The sequence below is a fragment of the Microsporum canis genome, genomic scaffold, assembly GCF_000151145.1.
Source record: "Microsporum canis CBS 113480 supercont1.6 genomic scaffold, whole genome shotgun sequence".
Lineage (NCBI taxonomy): Eukaryota > Fungi > Ascomycota > Eurotiomycetes > Onygenales > Arthrodermataceae > Microsporum > Microsporum canis.
In genome coordinates, this window is record NW_003299164.1 from 462,696 (window position 1) to 482,672 (window position 19,977).

The following is a 19,977-nucleotide window of genomic DNA, read 5'->3' on the forward strand; positions in this document are numbered from 1 at the left end:
TTTTGACCAAATTCTTTTTCATTCACTTAACAAAATCTCGATTAATCTCATACCACAAGATTTTGCTCTATAGCTCTAATAAAGAGTACTTCGGCCTTCTCATCTCATCTTATATCACTTGAATCTCTATATATTGCCTGGTTGGCCTGGCCGCAACGATGGCAACCCCGCCAGTCTCAGTTGTCTGCGTCGGGATGGCAGGTAATTCACTCTGGTAAATCTGTGCTATTGCTGATAAGAGTGGAATTCTAACGCGATGAATGTACTTTTCAGGCTCTGGCAAGACGACATTCATGCAGAGAATCAACTCCTACCTCTACAGCCAGAAGAAGCCTCCATATGTCATGAATCTCGATCCAGCAGTGCATTCGGTTCCGTTTGAGAGCAATATCGACATACGAGACTCTATAAATTACAAGGAGGTCATGAAGCAATACAATCTTGGGCCTAATGGCGGCATTCTCACATCTCTAAACCTCTTCGCCACGAAGATCGATCAAATAATGGCAATTCTTGAGAAGCGCGCATTACCACCTACCACCCCAGAGCAACCCTCAGCCCCTAAGCAGATGGAGCATATCCTTGTGGATACGCCAGGCCAGATAGAAGTGTTTGTGTGGAGTGCGTCTGGCAGCATCCTCCTTGAATCGCTGGCGTCTTCCTTCCCGACAGTTATCGCATATATTATCGACACGCCACGGACGAGTTCTACAAGCACATTTATGAGCAACATGCTTTATGCATGCAGTATTTTATACAAAACAAAACTGCCTATGATCCTAGTTTTTAACAAGACTGACGTGAAGGATGCTGAGTTTGCGAAAGAATGGATGACGGACTTTGAGAAATTCCAGGCTGCCCTGGCAGAGGAGGAACAACATGGCGCATTCGGCGGTGGTGAAGGCGGCACAGGCGGAGTTGGGGGTGGTAGTGGATATATGGGCTCATTCTTGAACAGTATGAGCTTGATGCTTGAGGAGTTTTACCACCATCTGAGCGTCGTGGGGGTCAGCTCCATGACGGGAGACGGGGTGGATGAGTTTTTCGCTGCGGTGGAAGAAAAGCGCAAAGAATTTGACCGCGATTACAAGCCGGAGCTCGAGCGGAAGCGAGAACAGAGAGAAAAAGAAAAGCTGGAGAGACGAGATATCGAGCTCGGGAAGTTGCTCAAAGATATGAATGTCTCGAGCCATTCGGCCTCGTCCAAAGAGAAAGGGGATCCGGTTGAGACCATCTCAGACGCTGAAGATGACGACGATGACGAGGAGGACGAACGTCCTGGCCAGCGAGACGACGATGGGCTCTCCCAGCGGTATAGTAAGGCTTTGGCTGACTCTGGAGAAGGAGGGACGGAGGATAGCAGCTTTGCGCGGTATCTAAAATCATCCAACTTAGGATAAATTCACCAGCTTGTCGAGTAGATGCTTTTCCCTTGACGTAATGATTGCATGATACTGTCGTCTCTATCAAGATAAAAAAAACCATCGTACATAAATTTTGTCTCATGATATATTTTGTACTTAACCGGGATTCTTGTATGATGTCATCGCTTCCAGTTTCTTATTTAAAGCGTGAGAAAAGCCAACAGCAACAAACAAGCTACCTTCAAGGAGATATACGAACTAGATAGCAATTCACAGTGGCCAATTAAGTATAACGATACTGTTCTACTTGACCATGGACGTGAGTGACTTCTCGGAAGCTATGCTTGTATCCTACCCCGCTAACATTGCACATCAGGGCTTTTATCCGTACTCATACGGCAGCTTTGCCTGGCTGACTCTCCAGGGCACTGCTCTTCTGGTTACTCCGAAACTGATATTAGCGACTCTGCTTGACGAGACCCGACAACCTACGTGTAGGTGGCCTCCTCACACTCCCTAGCATTCCAATCCTTACTAACAGACGGATGACGAGGTTTTTAGCGCTGGAAATATATTTCGCCAGAACCTGCGGTATAAGCCAAGTGGCACTGGCCCTGATATTTTTGATTCTCACAGGAGCGCTGCCGCTCGCCTCATCCTACGCGATTACATCCGATGAATCTGACCCCAAGAAGGAATACGCATATCCGGTGCTCTTGATCACATCCGGATTCCACGCAGCGGTAGCTAGCTATGCATATTCCTGGTATTCTGGAACGGGACAGACTGGCTTCGCGGCTGGGATGGTGGTCTCAGGGTCTTTGGCTGCCATGGGGCTCTGGTGCATGATGTTTGCCGGGTCAGGGAGGATCAGTAAGAGAACAGGCGCAGACAAGAGGACATCTGGATTTCCATTCAAGAATCTAGAGGCAGACAAGAGGAAGAAGAGGTGATATTCTGTTTGCCATCTCTTGTCTATCCAACCATCTTGTATGACTTATGCGAGTTCTAAATAGCTTCTACTTAACTTTCCATCTATACAACGCACCTACTATTTAGTTATATAACTTAACTACATCATCGACTACATCACCATCTATACATACATACACATACATACACATACACACACATACATATATATACACATACACGTCGTCGTCAGTAGAAAATAAAGATTTAAGCATATTGCTGGCCCGGCTTGGCGTTCCAGACCCGCGGAAGAAACAGAAAAAGTCACGCCGCTTCAACTGCGCCGCCGGGTTTGCCCACAGCAAGCGTCCGCCATCCTCTGAGACGCCGCAGAATCCGTCGCCAGTTTAGCCAGATCCATCGTTAACTATGGCAGACAGCCCAAACAAACTAGCCGCACCCCACGACCTGCGCGACCAACATGCCGCAGCACCGCCCACGGATCCAGAACTCGAGTCGCAGCTTCATAGCCTCAATGCCGTCCAGTCGCTCTCCTCTTCGGCTGTTGATTCGTTACAGCAGCAGCAACATCAACAACATCATCAACAACAGACATCTCGAACAGGTATCTCGTCACGAGGGGCGTTTGACACGGGCCTAAGCAATGACGTGGAAGGGCACCTCTCGCCCGCTGTGCGGTCGGCTGGTCATGGGTTGGAGCAGATGGAGCAGTTGGGGCAGGTTGACATCACCTTTCCCAGCGACGGGATGGTTCTAAGCACACCGCACGGCACCAGGCACTCGCAACATCCCGACACGCAGATGCCAGAGACCTCTGGCCATCAATTTGTATCGGCGACGAATAACGACATGCAATTCGCGCCATTCACCCAGCACCCACTGCCGCAGAATATGATACCCCATTTCCAGACTCCGACTCACCCGAATATATCCCAGGCGGGTAGTAGTATTGGTGAAGGTCATTTTAAGAATATGAAATCCATTCCGAACCCGCCTGATCTGCAGAAGTGGAGAGAGAAGCTGTTTAATGTGGAGGACACTATTGTCATGAGTGAAGAAGAGTAAGTGCGTCAGTTTAAAGGTGTAAGCCTTCTTGTTAACATGCGCCAGGTTCCAAACATATTTCCCCCATGTAGACAATGTCTACTCCCACCGCTCTACGCAAAGATACAAGCGCAAGCCCTTTGTATCTCACTACTGGGACTGTCGGTTAAAAGGGCGGCCACCAGGAACTCCCAAGACCCATGATCCCAACAAGAAGAAGAGAAAGAGAACGGCCCGAGAACGAAATCTATGCGATGTCAAGATCAAGATCACTGAATACTTTCCGGGTGCCATGACAGCTTCTCAGGACCTCTCCTCGGGGTTTGAACAAGCTTCCCAGGGCACTCAGCAGTCCGATTTACTAGTAGTACCGGGCTCTTCAAACGCACATCTGGATGGGTCTCAACCATTTGGCGTGCTAACTCCTAGCGCAACCTTACCGCCAGGCCACCCCGGTGTAACGGGAGCTCGGTACTATACAATTCAACGTGTGAATGGAAACGGAGGAAATGGGAGATCGGATTCGGTTGAGGGCCCTCACCGGCATACACTCGAAGAGAGTGACCGTATCAAGAAGAATAGCGTACAGAGAAATTTACTCAAAGAGGAAAAGGGTAAAAAGAAGTCAATAGTACGTTAAATTTCTATCTCACACTTCCCAGATATCACCTTCGAGCTGTTGACCAGACTGTCTAGGCTCAGCAAAAGTCATACCATAGCCGTGCATCTGGTTATGCATATGCCACCGTTAAGAAACATATGAAGGAGAGTGACTTGAAGCTCTACGGGAGCTGTTTCTGGTATGTTTGAACATGAGCCATCTCATCAGCCAGGCTTTGCAGCTAATGCCCTTCTAGCCCCTTTGTACAGCGAGTATGGGTTGCTCTCGAGGTTAAAGATATACCGTATCAGTATATTGAGATAGATCCATATAAGAAGCCGGACTCCCTCCTCGAAGTCAATCCTCGTGGCCTTGTACCAGCCATTCGACACGGTAATTGGGGATGCTATGAGAGTAGTGTACTCCTTGAATATGTACGTTCATCCTAATGCTGAGTCGTTGGCAGTCCCTATTGACTAACCCATGTTATCTCTATCAGCTCGAGGATTTAGACATTGGCAAGCCCTTGTTACCCCCCGGCGATCCACAGCTTCGTGCCCATTGTCGCCTATGGGTAGACCATGTACGTACTTATTTCAATGCCTAACTCCAAAATTTATCGTAACTAACCACGCCATGATTACAGATAAACCGCCATATAATTCCTTGCTTCTATCGGCTGTTACAGGAGCAAGACCTGGCTAAACAGATTTCCTACACCGAACAACTAAAGGATCACATTAGTAAACTTGTCAACGCCTCACACGTCCATGGACCTTTCTTCTTAGGCCGCAGCATCTCGTTCGTCGACATCCATTTTGCACCCTGGATGCTACGGCTGACCCGAGTGCTGAAACCGTACCGTGGTTGGCCTGACCCAGAACGGGGGAGCCGATGGGCTGCGTGGATGGAGGCTGTAGAGTTAGATGAGCATGTCATGGCTACTACGAGTTCAGATGACTTGTATTTGGACAGCTACCAGAGATATGCAGGCGAGTAGCATTAGCATCTATTCCACTGTCTAGATTGGTTAACTAATAATACATTCCATTTTAACAGAAAATCGACCGAATACGTCTCAGCTAGCAAACGCTATCAATGCTGGACATGATTTACCCTGAGCAAGAGAAGGACCTCGGCTCTGGTGTATTACTACCAGGCATGGCAGTTATTCTTGTATTATATCGTTATATTATGTCCAATGCTGATGAGTGCTGTATTTCGCTTTGTACAAAAAACGAGGGTAGTCATTCCCAACGCCAAAAGTAATACAAAAATGTAAGTCCTTAACTTGCGAGCAAGTCAGAACTTGGTAGCTCTCTGACTACGAACCGTTGGGCCTCATCTCTGGTTCCATTCCCAGTGCGTATATATCGGGCACCAATCTAGGAGCCCGCAGGTTCATCTATGGTTTCTTTCATTGATCAAAAAGGCAATTCCTAGGCATGACCCATGTGTTTAAAATAGGCCTCCTGTTTAGCGAGTTAACCGCGCGTGGGAATACTTTAGCCCCAATCGGGCTCCTTGTTCTTGGTGACACGTAATCGATGCCCCATATCCTAACGTACTCGACGTAGACCGGAGAAATACCCTTAATGGCCGTGCTAGTACTCGTATATAGAGTGGTATTTCTGTGGCCTAGCTACTAGATGTAGCCTTGCTGATACCCAATATCTTTCGTTGTGATGAAGACTTGGGTCGTCGCAACCACATGCAATTATCTTATGTGATGCTTATCACGAGTTGTAAGTCATCCACCTCTTCCACCTCGTGAGGGGAAGCCGCCGAATCCGCCTCTCCCACTCGGGTCTGGCCCCCTGGGACTCCTGATGGGCATCTGGGGCTGAGTATATTGAGACGGCAACTGCGGCTGAACCTGATGTTGCGATAGAGAAGCATATGGCTCTTTACCCTGTTCTTTCTCCTTCCGCTGAACATAGTTTGAACTTGCTTTGGGAGCATAATTTGGATCGTATAAACGGCCTGCGGGTTTTGTAGATGCGTTGGAATTTTCTCTTTCCCTTCTTTCTCTACTTTCTCGATTTCCCCCAGTACTAGATCTGTTATTTCGCCCTCTTCTCTTACCCTCTCCACCTTGGTGATGCTGCCCCTGACGCGGAGGTGTGACGTTACCAGGAGACGATGCCCCTGAGCCTGGGGTTGAACTGCCAAACAGTCTTTCTCGAACCTCCTCGTACTTGCGTTGTTTTTCTTCCCTCTCCTTTTGAGCCTTTGCAACCCTCTCTTCATATGTAAGTTGTCCGGGCTTTCTTTCAAAGTCTTCATCATCGTCATCCACCTGACCCTGGTCTCCTATCGATAATCCCTGGACTCCAGATTCTAGACCTGATTTATTGCTTTGGGGTTTGCGCGCAAGTACTCTCATAGGTGTTTTATATTCTGACTTCATTGGGATGGTAGACCGAGACTCTAGGAAATGAAAGGTTTGTGGTGCTTCACTAGAGCCTATGTTAGACCTGGAAAAGATAGAACTTTAGGCTTCGCAAGGCTGCTATAGGGTAAATCTCACGCTTCGGCCCATAGCTGTCTGTTGAATTCAGCATGTTCCGCTCGACGCTGGGCTTTTGCGGCTCTTGCGGACAGCTTCTTCTCGGGTACCGGCTCCGAAGGTTGTGGTGCCTGTTTCTGTTTTTATAAATCATAATCAGTTTCATGTATTCTATTGTATTCATATATTAGACCGAGCTGATAGCTTGAGAGCGTACATCGGCAATACTCTCCCAGTCCTGGTCCCACGCATCTGGGATTTGGTTTTGCCGACTCATGGTAAGACCAGACAAGATACAGAATCCAGATAGCCGTATAACAGTAAACACTCCTTCTATCAGCCCAAATATCGCTGTATAAACTCGTCAAGGACGCTATTAAAGATGCCTTCTATGCAGGGGCGCTGTAAGTCGTCGAGGATATGATGGTGGAGTCTTTTCGCAAAGTTCTTTGGCAAGTAACGCATAGGAATGGCAAATCACACTATATAAGAGGGAAACAGGTCTTATGTACTTGCAAGACGCAGGAAAACAGGGTCACTAAATGTTTAAGTCTTGATGTTTTTTGAACTTCAGCTTTTTGGTTCGTTTTGAAAGTCGAAAAAAAGAGACGAATCACGTGATATAGTTATCGATAAGAGAAGACGAAGAGATCAACTTCAGATCAACTTCATATCAGTTTCTGGCTAAGAAAGACTGTTCGGTGGACGAGGATAGGATCAATTCTACGGGATATAGCTTACACGATGGCAGGTAGGAGCAGTATCAGCCGTCAATCCATAGGTAGAAAACTCGCTAACACCGAAACAAACTGCTTCTAGACGATTTCGACTCGGAGATGCTCTCTTCTACTTCCTCATCCCCCTCCGCGAGAAGTGTCCCTCAGACCCCGGCAGGAAACGGGTTTCGGGATAATATATCCGGAGTAGCGATGCCGGAGCTCTCGCCTCCTGGGTCTCAGGGCCCCACGACTCGAGAAGCAACCATGACGGGCTATAACGAGAATGTAAAAGAGTCTACGACATTGGCAGGCCAGTCAATGAATCCTAACCTGAGTGAGGAGGCGGCAGAAGCGTCGACAAGCCAGCTGCCTTCTATACTGCGGGAGGAGCCCGGCGCATCATGGATGAGCAAGAAAGCAGACGAAGAGGCAAAGAGAGCGCTAGAGTTTGTCGTGGACAAGGAATTTAGCCTGAGTATGTTTTATCCGGTTGATTTCAAATTCCTCATGCGGGAAATACCGTCGGTTTACTAACGTTTTCCGGCCACAGAGGAGTTTGGGGACCCGTTTGACGATAGAGATATCAACCCGGCCCAGACTAAATAAGATGAGTAACAGACATGCCGAGAGACGACCTTTTTTACGACGTAATGCCGAGGCGTTTAAGATGGTTTACTGTAGTTCAACGATATCGGAAAGCTGTGGCTTGTGTGGAGGCCTTGGTTGGCACGGCAACGACCTTGCTAGCAGGGGATGAAAACATAAAGAAAAAAAAAAAACGCGCCAACTCATCCAGGCCGATGACAGGAATAGTTCAGCTTGGTTGAATAACAAAATACACGCATCATAACCTCTCTGTTATTGTTTTGTGGTCTTGTGTTTGATTCTATATCGATATTTATTCCTTCGTCTCACCTTGAAGCCATCGATACGTTATCCCTTTACACGCAAATTGCAATCACAGCGAACGAGTGTCACAGAACAAACCGTCATATTATTCCCGCAGCTTGAGTAATTTTATCGATACTCTCCAGTGAACAGCAAGAGAATGGGGCAAGATACTATGCGATCTCCGAGACGGTATGAATCTTCACATTTCAAGTCGCTCACTGCCTCAGGCGCAGACAGATTCACACTCAGTTTATGCAGAGACACGTCGACTGGCATGCAAGATCTAATAATAATAATAACTAATACGCATCGCAGAAAGAATCGCCTGTTCGATCATGACCGCTTCAGGTTCACTCCCGTAGCAACGTCGAAGAAAACAACCCGGCTTTGGGATCGCAAGCCCACAACGCCCGTCCTACCGCGCTCGAGGACACAGAAGATCTGGAAGCGACATCTTGGATCTACGTCATTAGAAGGGAGCAATATGCATGACACTTATACGTTTTCTACGGAGATAAACTTGGCTGCGACTCTGGCGGCGCTACGTGGCGTGAAGAGACAGCGACTGGCGCATACCCCAGACTGCGAGCGTGGACGGTCATTTTTGGAAACAAAATGGGAAGAGCAGGTTGAAGACAGGAGACGTAAGTGGTTTATTTGCTACTTCTGCTTGGTCCCTCCTTACTAGTATGCTGATGGAGGGTACTGATTTGTTGTCATTTAGGGAAATACGTTGCGCCAGCGAAGGACGCTGACGATGCGCGAACAACAGCACCAGCCGGCTGTTTGGCTCGAGAGAGGAGTGAGGACGAGCATATGGAGCTGCCTGATGAAGAGGCGGGCTGTAGCAATCCCAGAGAAACTCCGCAACTTGAGAAGACGGTATCAGAGGCCCTTATGCCGCCAGAGGAGAGAACGATGCCAGGAGGAATCAACCAAGACAAACCCGGCACTGCCTACGCAGAGGGAGCTGAAGAGGAGACCTACTTTGATGCCGTAGCAGAACCTATGGCAGTTGTTCCGGAGCAAGGAGATAAACCGCCCCAGGCTGCGCCGATGCGTAGGATAGCTATTCTAGACGGCGATGATGCAGAGCTCATTTCCGAGTTTCTGTCCAAAGCACGGGCTAAGAGAGCTGCTATCATGCCGCTTAAAGAAAATGCTAGAGTCGACTGTGTCCCTGAATCACCAATTTCTAGCTCACGGCGTGCCCTAGAAGCCGTAGATGGCAACTCACCTCGCTCGCATAGACGGCATGCGTTTCCGGAAAGGCCTCACCCCCCAGACTTCTACTTTAACAGACGACCACCCCGTATCGGATCATCAAAAGCGGTTGGAACGAGAACCATTGAAGCAGTATGGGAGGGACCGGTCATCCCAAGCTCGCCTATGGTTGAAGTGACGGTTGAGCATGGCCGTCATGCCCCCAAGGTCCCGGATCAGATCCCAACGCGCCGTCGAAAGGGCACTGAATTCGTGTTTATGCAGCGAACAGACGACCAGCAAACGGCTCTTCTGACCAAGGCCAACACGAGACTGAACAAGGGTAGCAAGCCTCCTCACAAGCTGCTTCCCATACTCAACAGAGCCATTGCCGCTCTGGAGGCGGACCCAGAAGACGGTCAACTCCGGCAACGAGACCAGTCAAAGAAGCAGGTCAAATGGAACGACGAAGCTCTGCTTGAGTACTGTGGAGAGGAGAAAGTCCCCGAATTCGACTCGGAGGTTTACCAGAATTCGCAGGCCATCGAACGGAGCCTGCGTTCATCGAGTAGACGAAATACGAACAAGGCAGAGCAGCCGGCTGATGCCGTGGAAAAGGGCAAACAACATGAACGCCCAGCTCCGTTCCTACCACCAGCACCAGCGACCCCGTATCGTTCCACGCCTGTGCCGAGAAAGATGCGAAAGCTGGTGGGCGCCAAACATCTGGATGTCCATCCGAACGAAGGTGAGAGCCCACCGGTCACCCGCATCAATCTGTCTGTGAAGTCCTCGGTAGTGCTCCCAGGCACTCCGCTCCGGCACAAGAAGACGTTCTCGTTGGCGCAGGGCGTTCCGCGCACTCTGTCCCTGAAATCGGCGAAGGCAACCACGTCAACGACATCGGGATCCAGCCTTGCCTACCCAACCGTGTTACTCCGGAAGCAAACGAAATGAGAGCTATGCGTCGTACGGTATACAGAGGTTGCGAGACTAGAGGTACAAAAAAGGAATAATACTAATAATAGGGAGTAAATTGAGCTAAGGGGCTGGGATGGTCGTCACAGCAGGGCAGTGTTTGATTTCATCCTCTTGGCTTCTCTATCAGGGCATTCAGGGTTGTATTTGGTGTTACGATCAAGCATTGGTGCGCCTTCTTGGTTGAACAGTTAATTGATCCCGGGCAAGGAGGAGTTTGGGCGGTTTTGGTCATTTTTGTGTGATTCCCGAGAACAAATTGCATTGACATTGATAGTGTTCATATTCAGATTTCTTTTTACTGGAGTATATCCTTTCCCATCTAGATCTATACTCTGTAGTCGTAGGTAGAGACAGGATATATTCTAGGTACATACCATAACTAGCAGCAGCCTCTTAACATGCCCACGTATTAAGAACTAGAAAGCATATAAGGTGAATCCTGAACAAGAGGCTTTGATTCGTTCCTTGACTGGTGTGTTGATATTGCTGGATAGTATAAAGGGCCTGAACTCACTATCGAAGAATATAGCTGAAAGTTCCACACATGCTACTTACTATGAATAACAGTGGGTAGGTTGCAAAAATTGGCTTCCTAGATACTTACTCCCTTTGTTTCTTAAACAAGCTGGGAGTCAGATACCCAATGGGCGCCACCCGCACACCGATACCCGCCGTTCTGTTTGATCCATCTAAACCCGGCGACACAAACCCCCATCTCCCTCAATTTGCGCTGAGCAAGTTCTTCCTTTTTTCTTTTCTGCTCCTCTTCCTGCCTTTTCCTTTCCAGCTCTCTCCGAATGCGTTCCGCCTCAGCCTTTGCTTCTATCTCGCGAATCCTTGCCTCTTCACGAAGGCGTAAGCGCTCAAGAATTTCGGCATCAGTTTTGGCCTTCATTTCTCGCAACGAGGCCGCAGCTTTCTCAGCTTCCTTTTCAACTTCCTCCGCGGCACGCTGGGCTTCTTCTAGTTCGCGGATTTTTAGCTTGCTTTTCTGCGCCTGGACTTCAGCGTCCTTTTTGTCAGTTTGAAGTTGTTCCCAAATGTCATCGGCAACCCCTGCGTCACGACCATCCTCTATGGTAACCCCGGGTTGTGGTTTATCTGGACCTTCGTCTTCTTTTGGTTTCGATACCTCAGACTTTGTTGTTGTCGAAGCACCAATTCCAACGGGAGGCGGCGAATATGAATCATCCTGCGATTTAACTGGCCCTACATACTGTGGTCGTGATGAAGGTGTGACGTTCGCTCTCTTGCACCGGTCGACCAACATGTCCCGGAGGCACTTCTGGGCTACCTCGGCCGGTAAAATGAGCTGGTCTACCTTGGTGGTATTACTCTGATATACGGCCCGAACCATCGCCTTCGCGAGCGACTGAACATCCCTCGCGTTTCCCCAGCCAGGAAGCTTGGACATTTGTGCAATTTGTTCTTGAAAGTCCAGATAAATTGATGGGTCATGCATTCGTGGGAAGGCGACTTGGCTTTGCTTGAGCATGTCCTCGAGTAGCTGAAGGCAGTGTTTTGGGCTTAGTGATGGAAAAACTATCTCGTCTGCAAAACGGCTGCTTAGCCCCTCGTTCACACGGAGGAGATTATTCATATCGTTATCGTAACCTGCAAGAATTATGATAAGCTTTCCTGCGAATTTGGGCTTGGTGATATTGTCAACGAGCTCGTCTATTGCTTCCTGGGCGAATTGACCTTGGCCGAGCCTGTAAGCCTCATCTATAAAGAGGACTTTGCCTAATCCGCGCTCGAGTTGCTTTATGGTCTTTGGTCCGGTGTGGCCGACGTATTGACCGATTAGATCAGCGGAGGAGCATTCTACCACTTCAACCTGCGATAGGAAGCCAAGATCATAGTAAATTTGACCAAATTTTCGCGCTGTGGTGGTTTTTCCAGTCCCTAACTCGAGTTAGATTGTCTAGAATAAAGGAGGCAGTATGAGAAAAAGAGGTTTGATTACCAGGTGGCCCTTTAAATATGAAATTCATTGGTATATGTCCACGAGGATCAAGGCCTTGAGCTCGCATCCCTCGAGCAACTCTCAAAAACCCATCTAGCTTCGCTATGATTCCTTCACAGCCAACCACACCCCTGAAGAGCTCCTGCAGATTAGTTTCAGCTCCAGCGGATCGGTCATAATCCGGGTCAAAATCTTGTGGCTCGAATATGAAGTCAGAGGATCTCTGTGCAGCCGGCAAAACAGATTGTCGAGTCTGATAACTAACTTTAGCTTTCGATATCAACGTTTCGACATCTCCGCCATTTCCGAAATTGAGTCCGTTGCGCAGACGGGCCAAAACATCAACAGCCGTAGACACGGCTTTCTGCGTTGCGCCCAAGTCCTGCTTTTTAAGTTTCAGTTGTAGAATCTCCTGCAGCTCGGAATCACTGAAGTCTTCAAACCGAAATGCATCCGAAAGTTGAAATCTTCGGGTAAGGCCTGGATTAACGTTCTGGAACATGTCCAGCATCTGTGATTCGTATCCAAGGAGTAGCACACATCGATCGTCCCCTGGCACACTTTGGACTTCCGCGACAATAGTGTCAATGACAGCGGTCTTAAATATATCGGTGTTGCCTCCCCCTGTTGAACCAGATCCGGAGTAGAGCATATAAGCTTCGTCAATAATAAGGACTTTGCCGACAGTGGTAGCGAGTATGGCTTTTGTGTTTGCTTCGGACTGGCCAATAACGTTACCAATAAAATCGGACGGATTCTTGACGACAACTTAGAAAGAAAAATCAGTAAAAGTTATACTAAGACAGCTTTTCCTCCGAGATCTTACCTTCACCACTACTTAACATCCCAATATCTGCGAGAATTTGACCGTACAGTTTGGCGACAGAAGTTTTTCCAGTTCCTGGCGGGCCAAGGAAGATACGGTTGAGAGATACGTCGATTATCTCCTTTTCGTCTAACTCCCTGACATAGTTTGTCTTGATAAGGTCAATCATTGTCCTGATAGACTTCTTGACAGATTTTAGACCAATCATTTGCTGGAGCTGGGTCCAGGCGTTGCAGGTTAAGATCACTTTTGACGGATCAGGCCCGATGAGATCCTCCTTGCTTATATGATAGTCATCCGGACTACTCCCTTCCTTCCTTTGCTTTGTTAACCGTTCTGATTGTCGCTCCCGAATCTGAGCAAACATATTCTCTAACGCTCTGGCATTACCGAAGCCATCGCGCCCCCGTCCTCTCCCTAATCGACGAACGGCAATCCGCATATATAAACCATCAAAACCATCCTCGACGTCAACTCCATGTTTAAAGAATCGGTTCATTTGAAACTGTAACATCTTCAAAAGTTCTGCATCGGTATAGTCGTCAAAGTGGAGAGTGTAGGGTATACGACTAGAAAACCCAGGGTTATGTTCAAAGAATTTCTCCATCTGCTTCCGGTATCCAGCAAAGACAAAAACTACTCGCCCAGTGAGGTTCTCAATTTCGGCAAGCAAAAAATCAAGTACCGGTTTACCACCATGATTGTGCGTCTCTGTAAGCTGGTAGGCTTCATCGATGAAGTATACACCGCCCTCTGAATTTTCTAATTGCTGTAGGTGATTTTTGACCTCAGTAATGCCGCCGTGCGCAAGACGTGAGCCGGTGGTCTCGATGAAGCCATCTCCGGGAAGGACTTTCAGCGAGCTCAGTGCCTTCGCGTAGTGCCTTGCAACAGTTGTTTTACCTTTTGATCGTTAGAGTAATAATACTTCAGGGGGGCTGATTAGAGAACAGACCTGTGCCTGGATTTCCTAGGAGGGTGAGCCCAAGGCGTTCCTTCTTGAGATCGGCGTCCTGGCGGAGGGAAGTTTCGACCTTTGCTTTGATTTTCAGAACCTGGCTTTTCACATGCTCCAGGCCAACCATCTCCATGATCTTATCGATAGCTGGATTTTTTGCATTTTCTTGGTCCTTCTGGCGTTGCCATTCTGTCTTGGAAGGGGACTCGTTATGCTCGACGGCCGATTTTAAGTGCTCGTGAACCCGTAAACGCGTACTTGGTTTGTTCGGGCTGGACTTAACTGCGGGCAAAGGCTTTGATGTGATTTTAAGGCTTTCACTGGTGGGGATTGAAGCTTGTTTAGAGTTATCTGCTTGATGAGCGGTCGTTTGTTCCATGTTAGCCCGATCCTTGGCAGCCGCAAGGTCCTGTCGTTTTTGAAGAAGAATAGCCTGTCGCTCATGATCTAGCCGCACTTCTTTCATCTTCCGGTTGATCTCTTCAATGGCTTCGTCTACCTTTGCAACTTCTTCTTGATGTCTTCTCGCCTTTTCCTCCCGCTTTTCTTTTTCCTCTAGGGCTTTTTGGGCCTTTTTTAAGGCCTCCTTTCTGTCACGCTCGCACTTCTGACAAGCTAGTGGTGCACCACGGTGGCACCTCCAGGATTGACTATGTCCATTGGAACACTTTTGAGTCAAAGGGGCCTGGCAAAGAATTTTAGAATGATCGAACAGCTGGTGGCAGCTACTCGGGCATTTATGAAGGCCGCATTTCAGCATTTCGCCACTAGTACAAGTTAAAAGTACGATCTTGACTGGCTATATATCACGGTAGAACATACCAGGGCTCTGTACATCCCCCATCTGGGCATTCTGCCTCGAAATCTTCAGTTTTACAGAGCAAAGCCGTTCGATCTGGATGTTTCTCACATCTCACGGGAAATCCTTCGTAGATGTGTCCGTTTTCTTTCAGGTGAACGAATAATTTTCGCCAAACATCCTTACCTTTGCGAGCATGCATGAAGGTCTCAGAGTTTCCAATCATGATCAGACCATCCCGTGCACGGGAGAGCAAGACATTCAAACGTTCAGGTGCTGCCATAAAGCCGATATCAGATGACTTATTGCTTCGGGTCATCGAGGCCAAGACGATATCGCTCTCTTCACCTTGGTAGTTGTCTAAATCAAAGGTTTAGTATGCTATTAACTAGAAAGAAAAAAGGGATGGTCTAGTAGAAGAGATTAGGAATTATGGTAACGGGGAATGCCATTTGGTGAAGTATTTGTAATAGATGAGCAGATTAGAAGTATGAGATAGCTGAGGGAAATGATCCAAGTATACTCACCGATGGTTGATATACGGAGCGATGGCTTTGTTGTCTTTAAGCTAAGGTCAGTCAATAACCCTGCACGTACTAAGTCAAACTTGTCGAGGTCATTGAGTATGGGGTCATTTTCTTTCGCGAGGTGCTCTCTCAAAAGCTTCAGCTGCCCAAGATAGGGCGTAATAACGACTAGTTTGTCGGAGGTATAACCCTGCTGTGCCAAATACCGAACGCACTTTAATATCATCTGCGCTTCAAATGCATTTTGCTTCGAGGTGGTTCTGCCATCCCTCAACTCCTTCGAACTCTTCAGTTCAGCTTCTGGTTTGGAGTGATTAACAAATATAACATTATCGCAGAAGCCGCGAATATTGGCCCGGTTGTAGGTTGAGTTAGCATCGGTAAGGTCAGAGTAGGTTAGATGTCGGATCATGGAAGAGATCTCCGGCCTCATACGATGTTGCTTTGTGAGAGTGACGTGCGGAAAGCCTTTACGGACAAGCCTTTCGAACAAAGATCGATTGAGGTCGAAACCGTCACCCTGGTCAACACTGAGCTCATATGAACACTTAGGACGAAGTTGCTTATGATCTCCGATCAAGATCAATTGCTCAGTATGCAGCCCTAAAGAGGTCAAGATGTGAGCTTCCAAGATCTCACCAGCCTCTTCAACAATGATGACGCCTGGTGCCGCATTTTGTATTTCCGCAGAGTATTTGGCGGCCCCGTTTGTAGTACAAGCAATAATCCTCTTAGTTTTTATAATACCCGCATCTCTCTCTCTAAATAATCTGTCAAGTTCAGCTCGATCCAAGTTAAACTGCCGTCCGATATCCCGAATCTCCATAACAAGATCATCTAGGATAGCTGTCTGCCAGCGAACTAGAGTGGATTGTCTTAACGCAAGTGGCATTTTCCAAACCGCATCGGCACCTATCGGCTGTAAATTTTGGAGAGCTCCAGCGTTACTTTCACCCCTGATCCACCGATCGAGAAGGTAGAATGGGCTCATGGCTTTTCCAGCTTTGCCAATCCGAGTCGTGCCATTCTCGGTTTCTGGGACCGTAAAAGTGTCATAGAATGGAAGGTCTTCAGATAAAAATTCAAGAAACTCCATGAGATGTTTTTTCTGAATATTGGCAGTCTGGTAGCGGTTAAAAACATCCTTCAGTTTTCTCTCGCTATGGCATATGCTTCGTTTTAGCGTATCAATCCGAGCCCATTGCATTCGGGTGGACTTTACGCTGGGCATTTCTCGAATCATCAAGGGCCTCGTCCGGTCCGTCGATTTGCCCCCTAGACGAATCATAGCCGATTGTGGAATCCCAATATCCATTAAGTCCTCGAGAAATTGATCTAGGGCATGGTTGGTGAAACAAACTACCAGAATCTTCTCAGACGTTGAGTCGTGCAGGGCCTTGGTTATCAAGGCACCAATAAAGGACTTTCCAGTTCCTGCTTTCCGTTAGAAGCGAGAGTTGGAATGGAGAGCACTTTAACACTTACCGGGTGGACCTTGAATTAGACTAACGCGTTGAAATAAGCTATTGCAAAGAGATATCATTTGTGAATCGTCTAGAATAACCTTTTTCTTGAGGCCTAAGAGACCTTGCACACTCTTACCAGAGAGCTCTTTGAGTGCAGTGATTAAGGTTGTCGGCTGAAAAGATGGGGCCCCGATGGTTTTACCTTCCTCCCAGTAAAGCAGCTCTTCCGCTAGTGGTAACTCAACCATCTCTTGCAAGCGTCGCAAGAATGGCTCAAATGCAAATATTGCTGCATCGAGCTGGGCTAATTTAACACTTTTAGCTGTCTTCATCTTAGACAGGGCATATGAGAGCGTTAGATCATCAGGGAACTGTACAGCGATTGTAGCAGGGTTATCAAGGAGCCTGTCTTCATCTCGATGGATGGTCGGAAACGCTACTGGCTCGTCATCAATCATCAGACACGCCATGTTTCCGTGCCGTAAAATGTGCCGGTTGTCTTCCAGAAAGTCTTTCTTCTTCTCCTTGGTAAGATTCTTCAATTGGGGGAACTCGCCATTGCATTTGAGCACGACACACCACGGTAAGCGCTTACGGTCAGTACCCGTCTCCACTCCTGCAAGAGAAAGACCGCCCAGAACGATACCTCTGTGGCGGCCACGCTTTTCCCCTGACATTATTTTTAGCTCATCTCGTATTTCACAGAGCATATCTTCGCGAAGAAGCCGGAACTGATTATCTAGATGCATGTCGCGGCGTGAAGATACAAGCTCCGGGTCGTCGATAAAGTCAGCGGTGCGGAGAAAAGGGCGGTCCTTTGACAAAAGCTCATCTGCAGTAGGCATGATTAAAATCTCCCTATGATTCGCATGATCGTTGTCATGCCTGCCACCAGGTGAAGAACCTTCGGTGTCGTGAAGTTCCGATGCATCCAGCGGTAAGGCATGTTTGATCTTCTGTCCTAGGATGCGAGTTTCTCCGTTCGGTGATGTTAGTATTGATTCTAGTATATTCTGTGAATTTGCTACTGCAGCGTAGGGTGATGATGCCTTGCCAGGCAAGCAGATGAGCTGTAGCAGTAGCCATGCGAAGGCGTGGCAAGCATCTGGCCCAAGTAAACCATCCACGAATGATTGTATGCAAGCATCCCAGAAGAATGGCGGCTCTACCATGCTAAGCAGTAACTGGTTAAGAATCGACCCGGAGTCGATCAATTTTAGGGACGGTGACTGAAGGTACTGAAGCAATGTCAAAGCATTCTCATTTAGAAATGAGGGAGAAGTATCGAATCGCACTGATGCTTGGAGGGCGGGAAGCCCTCCCTGGCTGGAAAGGAGCTTGTGGGCACAAGTTGCTGGGTCGGTCTGAGCACACAAGGCCTCGATAAAGAGCTTGCCGTCACGCGCGGTAGACAGTGTTCTCTGGCCGTGGACGACCTTGTTGAAAAAAGCCGAGAGCCTCACGGTTCGAGCATCATCTAGGTTCGAGGAAGCCATGTTCATCAACTAGGAGCACAGCAGCGCATAAATCAACCGCAAAGGAGTCTTCAGGCTCTAAGCTCAGAGAGTGGGAACAGAAAAACATTCGCGGTCCAAGAGGGTGTTAAACAAAGAGTGCTAGTCAAACTGGGAAATTCCATATTGTAGCTGGCAATAGGACAGCCATTTGACCCTAGACTGCTGCCTGGCGGGGTTAAAAAATGTAAGGCTGCTGAGGCGAGTTCTTGGACAGCATCGTGCAGATGCTCCCCCTCCCCCTTATTGGTCATCCTAGTAGCAGTGGTAGCCTTGAAAGCTACTCTACCCCCTCCTTAGACACGTCTTTTTCAAGTCCTTGGATCAACCTCATCTTATTATTCAAAATCAGCGTTCCAGAAAATGTCTTTTCGCGACGGCTTTTACAAAGGGCGAGAAAAACGAGGTTCATCGTGGCGCGGCAGCGGCAGCGCTAGAGTGGAAGAGCCGCCAGCTCCACCAAATAAACCTTTTGGTCCCACAATCGATAGCATCGACATCAAGACGCTGTTGATCGAGGAGGCTGCTCCCAAAATCAAAGACGTTGAGTATATCGCATCCTATAACTGGCTCAACGGCAAATCTCCCACTATTTTGGTCCCAGGTCAGTCAAAAAGCCACCCTCGGTCATTGAGGATCGAAGATTTTGGGCAAATTTCTCTAACCTACGGAATACACTCTGTATATATATACAGGCTCTCCACCAGCATGGACCCCACCAACGGAAGACACAAAGCTAAAACCCGACAGTGAGGAAGTTTTCCGAGATATCAATGCGGCTCGATACGCATCATACCCTATGGAGCCTGCATTTCGCTCACTACAAGCTATGAAACCGGAATACGACCTACAGTCAATAGATATTGCCGGATGTGGTAGCACATTTGGGAACCTCCTGAGGTTTGCAAGGTCAGAGTCGAGGCCATTTCGGTTTGATGTGGACGTTATTAGTGACACCGTACTCTTCGTCCGTCGAGAAAGCTCCCCTACTGAGGTCATCACGAATTTACATGGCTATGGCCATACTTTTCCTGATGCGTATACAACGTGGGATATGGAAGTTCGAAACTCATGCTCTCACCAACGCATCATTAGGTATGATTTTGGCGGCCTGGAGTTCCTTGTCCGGACCGAAACAGACGGCTATATCAAATTGCCCGGTACAGATGCACCATCGAGGCCCTCAGAGCCTGCAAACGAGCCATCAGTCACTGAAGAGCTTGGATCTATGTTGATGGTCAGCGGAGAACCTGCTCATGACCAGAAACTGAAATTAAAAATGAAAGGCAGGTTGATACCTCAGCAGCAGATTTTTGATATAAAAACCCGTGCAAGCTACAGGTTATTCGACATGGACGAGATCCTTCCGCGACTTTGGCTTAACCAAACACCCAAATTTCTAATCGCCTATCACACGTCTGGTCTCTTCAATAACCCAGGGGTTAAAAATATCAGGCAAGATGTCCTCCAGTGGGAACATGATAATTCTGCCATCTTGGCACGTTTCCACTCCCTTGTTAGCAGGATCGTGGATGTTGTTCGGGATTCTGATTCCAAGCAATGCGAAGTCAGCTGGGACGGCCAGGGGCCCCTACTCATTACGAGCCAGATTGGTGAACCGAGGCGAGCCCTTCCACTTGATCTTATACAGCTCTTCCCAAGCCAAACATAAGCTT

The 19,977-nt window shown here is 48.1% G+C and overlaps 8 protein-coding genes across 8 annotated transcripts; 6 read left to right on the top strand and 2 right to left on the bottom strand.

Moving 5' to 3' along the window:
* Positions 1–158: 158 nt before the first annotated feature.
* Positions 159–1,400, top strand: MCYG_06313 (ATPase NPA3; the record flags this gene model as incomplete). Its single annotated transcript, XM_002844303.1, has 2 exons — positions 159–201; positions 274–1,400. The coding sequence occupies 2 exons, from the start codon at positions 159–161 to the stop codon at positions 1,398–1,400; spliced, it is 1,170 nt and encodes a 389-aa protein (XP_002844349.1).
* A 277-nt stretch (positions 1,401–1,677) lies between these two features.
* On the top strand, positions 1,678–2,317 carry MCYG_06314 (conserved hypothetical protein; the record flags this gene model as incomplete). Its single annotated transcript, XM_002844304.1, has 2 exons — positions 1,678–1,858; positions 1,926–2,317. 2 exons carry the CDS (start codon positions 1,678–1,680, stop codon positions 2,315–2,317), a joined length of 573 nt encoding a protein of 190 aa, XP_002844350.1.
* Positions 2,318–2,705: 388 nt separating this feature from the next.
* Positions 2,706–5,063, top strand: MCYG_06315 (conserved hypothetical protein; the record flags this gene model as incomplete). Its single annotated transcript, XM_002844305.1, has 7 exons — positions 2,706–3,358; positions 3,408–3,972; positions 4,038–4,141; positions 4,199–4,376; positions 4,442–4,525; positions 4,589–4,934; positions 5,002–5,063. 7 exons carry the CDS (start codon positions 2,706–2,708, stop codon positions 5,061–5,063), a joined length of 1,992 nt encoding a protein of 663 aa, XP_002844351.1.
* Positions 5,064–5,692: 629 nt separating this feature from the next.
* On the bottom strand, positions 5,693–6,728 carry MCYG_06316 (conserved hypothetical protein; the record flags this gene model as incomplete). The annotated part of the gene is made up of 3 exons (XM_002844306.1): positions 5,693–6,401; positions 6,473–6,582; positions 6,669–6,728. The coding sequence occupies 3 exons, from the start codon at positions 6,726–6,728 to the stop codon at positions 5,693–5,695; spliced, it is 879 nt and encodes a 292-aa protein (XP_002844352.1).
* Positions 6,729–7,195: 467 nt separating this feature from the next.
* Positions 7,196–7,776, top strand: MCYG_06317 (conserved hypothetical protein; the record flags this gene model as incomplete). The annotated part of the gene is made up of 3 exons (XM_002844307.1): positions 7,196–7,202; positions 7,271–7,645; positions 7,721–7,776. The coding sequence occupies 3 exons, from the start codon at positions 7,196–7,198 to the stop codon at positions 7,774–7,776; spliced, it is 438 nt and encodes a 145-aa protein (XP_002844353.1).
* A 457-nt stretch (positions 7,777–8,233) lies between these two features.
* MCYG_06318 (conserved hypothetical protein) lies at positions 8,234–10,221 on the top strand (the record flags this gene model as incomplete). The annotated part of the gene is made up of 2 exons (XM_002844308.1): positions 8,234–8,705; positions 8,786–10,221. The coding sequence occupies 2 exons, from the start codon at positions 8,234–8,236 to the stop codon at positions 10,219–10,221; spliced, it is 1,908 nt and encodes a 635-aa protein (XP_002844354.1).
* A 640-nt stretch (positions 10,222–10,861) lies between these two features.
* MCYG_06319 (NFX1-type zinc finger-containing protein 1) lies at positions 10,862–18,283 on the bottom strand (the record flags this gene model as incomplete). Its single annotated transcript, XM_002844309.1, has 7 exons — positions 10,862–12,150; positions 12,212–12,979; positions 13,038–13,940; positions 13,993–14,762; positions 14,818–15,154; positions 15,322–16,755; positions 16,807–18,283. The coding sequence occupies 7 exons, from the start codon at positions 18,281–18,283 to the stop codon at positions 10,862–10,864; spliced, it is 6,978 nt and encodes a 2,325-aa protein (XP_002844355.1).
* Positions 18,284–18,664: 381 nt separating this feature from the next.
* MCYG_06320 (conserved hypothetical protein) lies at positions 18,665–19,973 on the top strand (the record flags this gene model as incomplete). Its single annotated transcript, XM_002844310.1, has 2 exons — positions 18,665–18,905; positions 18,997–19,973. The coding sequence occupies 2 exons, from the start codon at positions 18,665–18,667 to the stop codon at positions 19,971–19,973; spliced, it is 1,218 nt and encodes a 405-aa protein (XP_002844356.1).
* Positions 19,974–19,977: the final 4 nt, after the last annotated feature.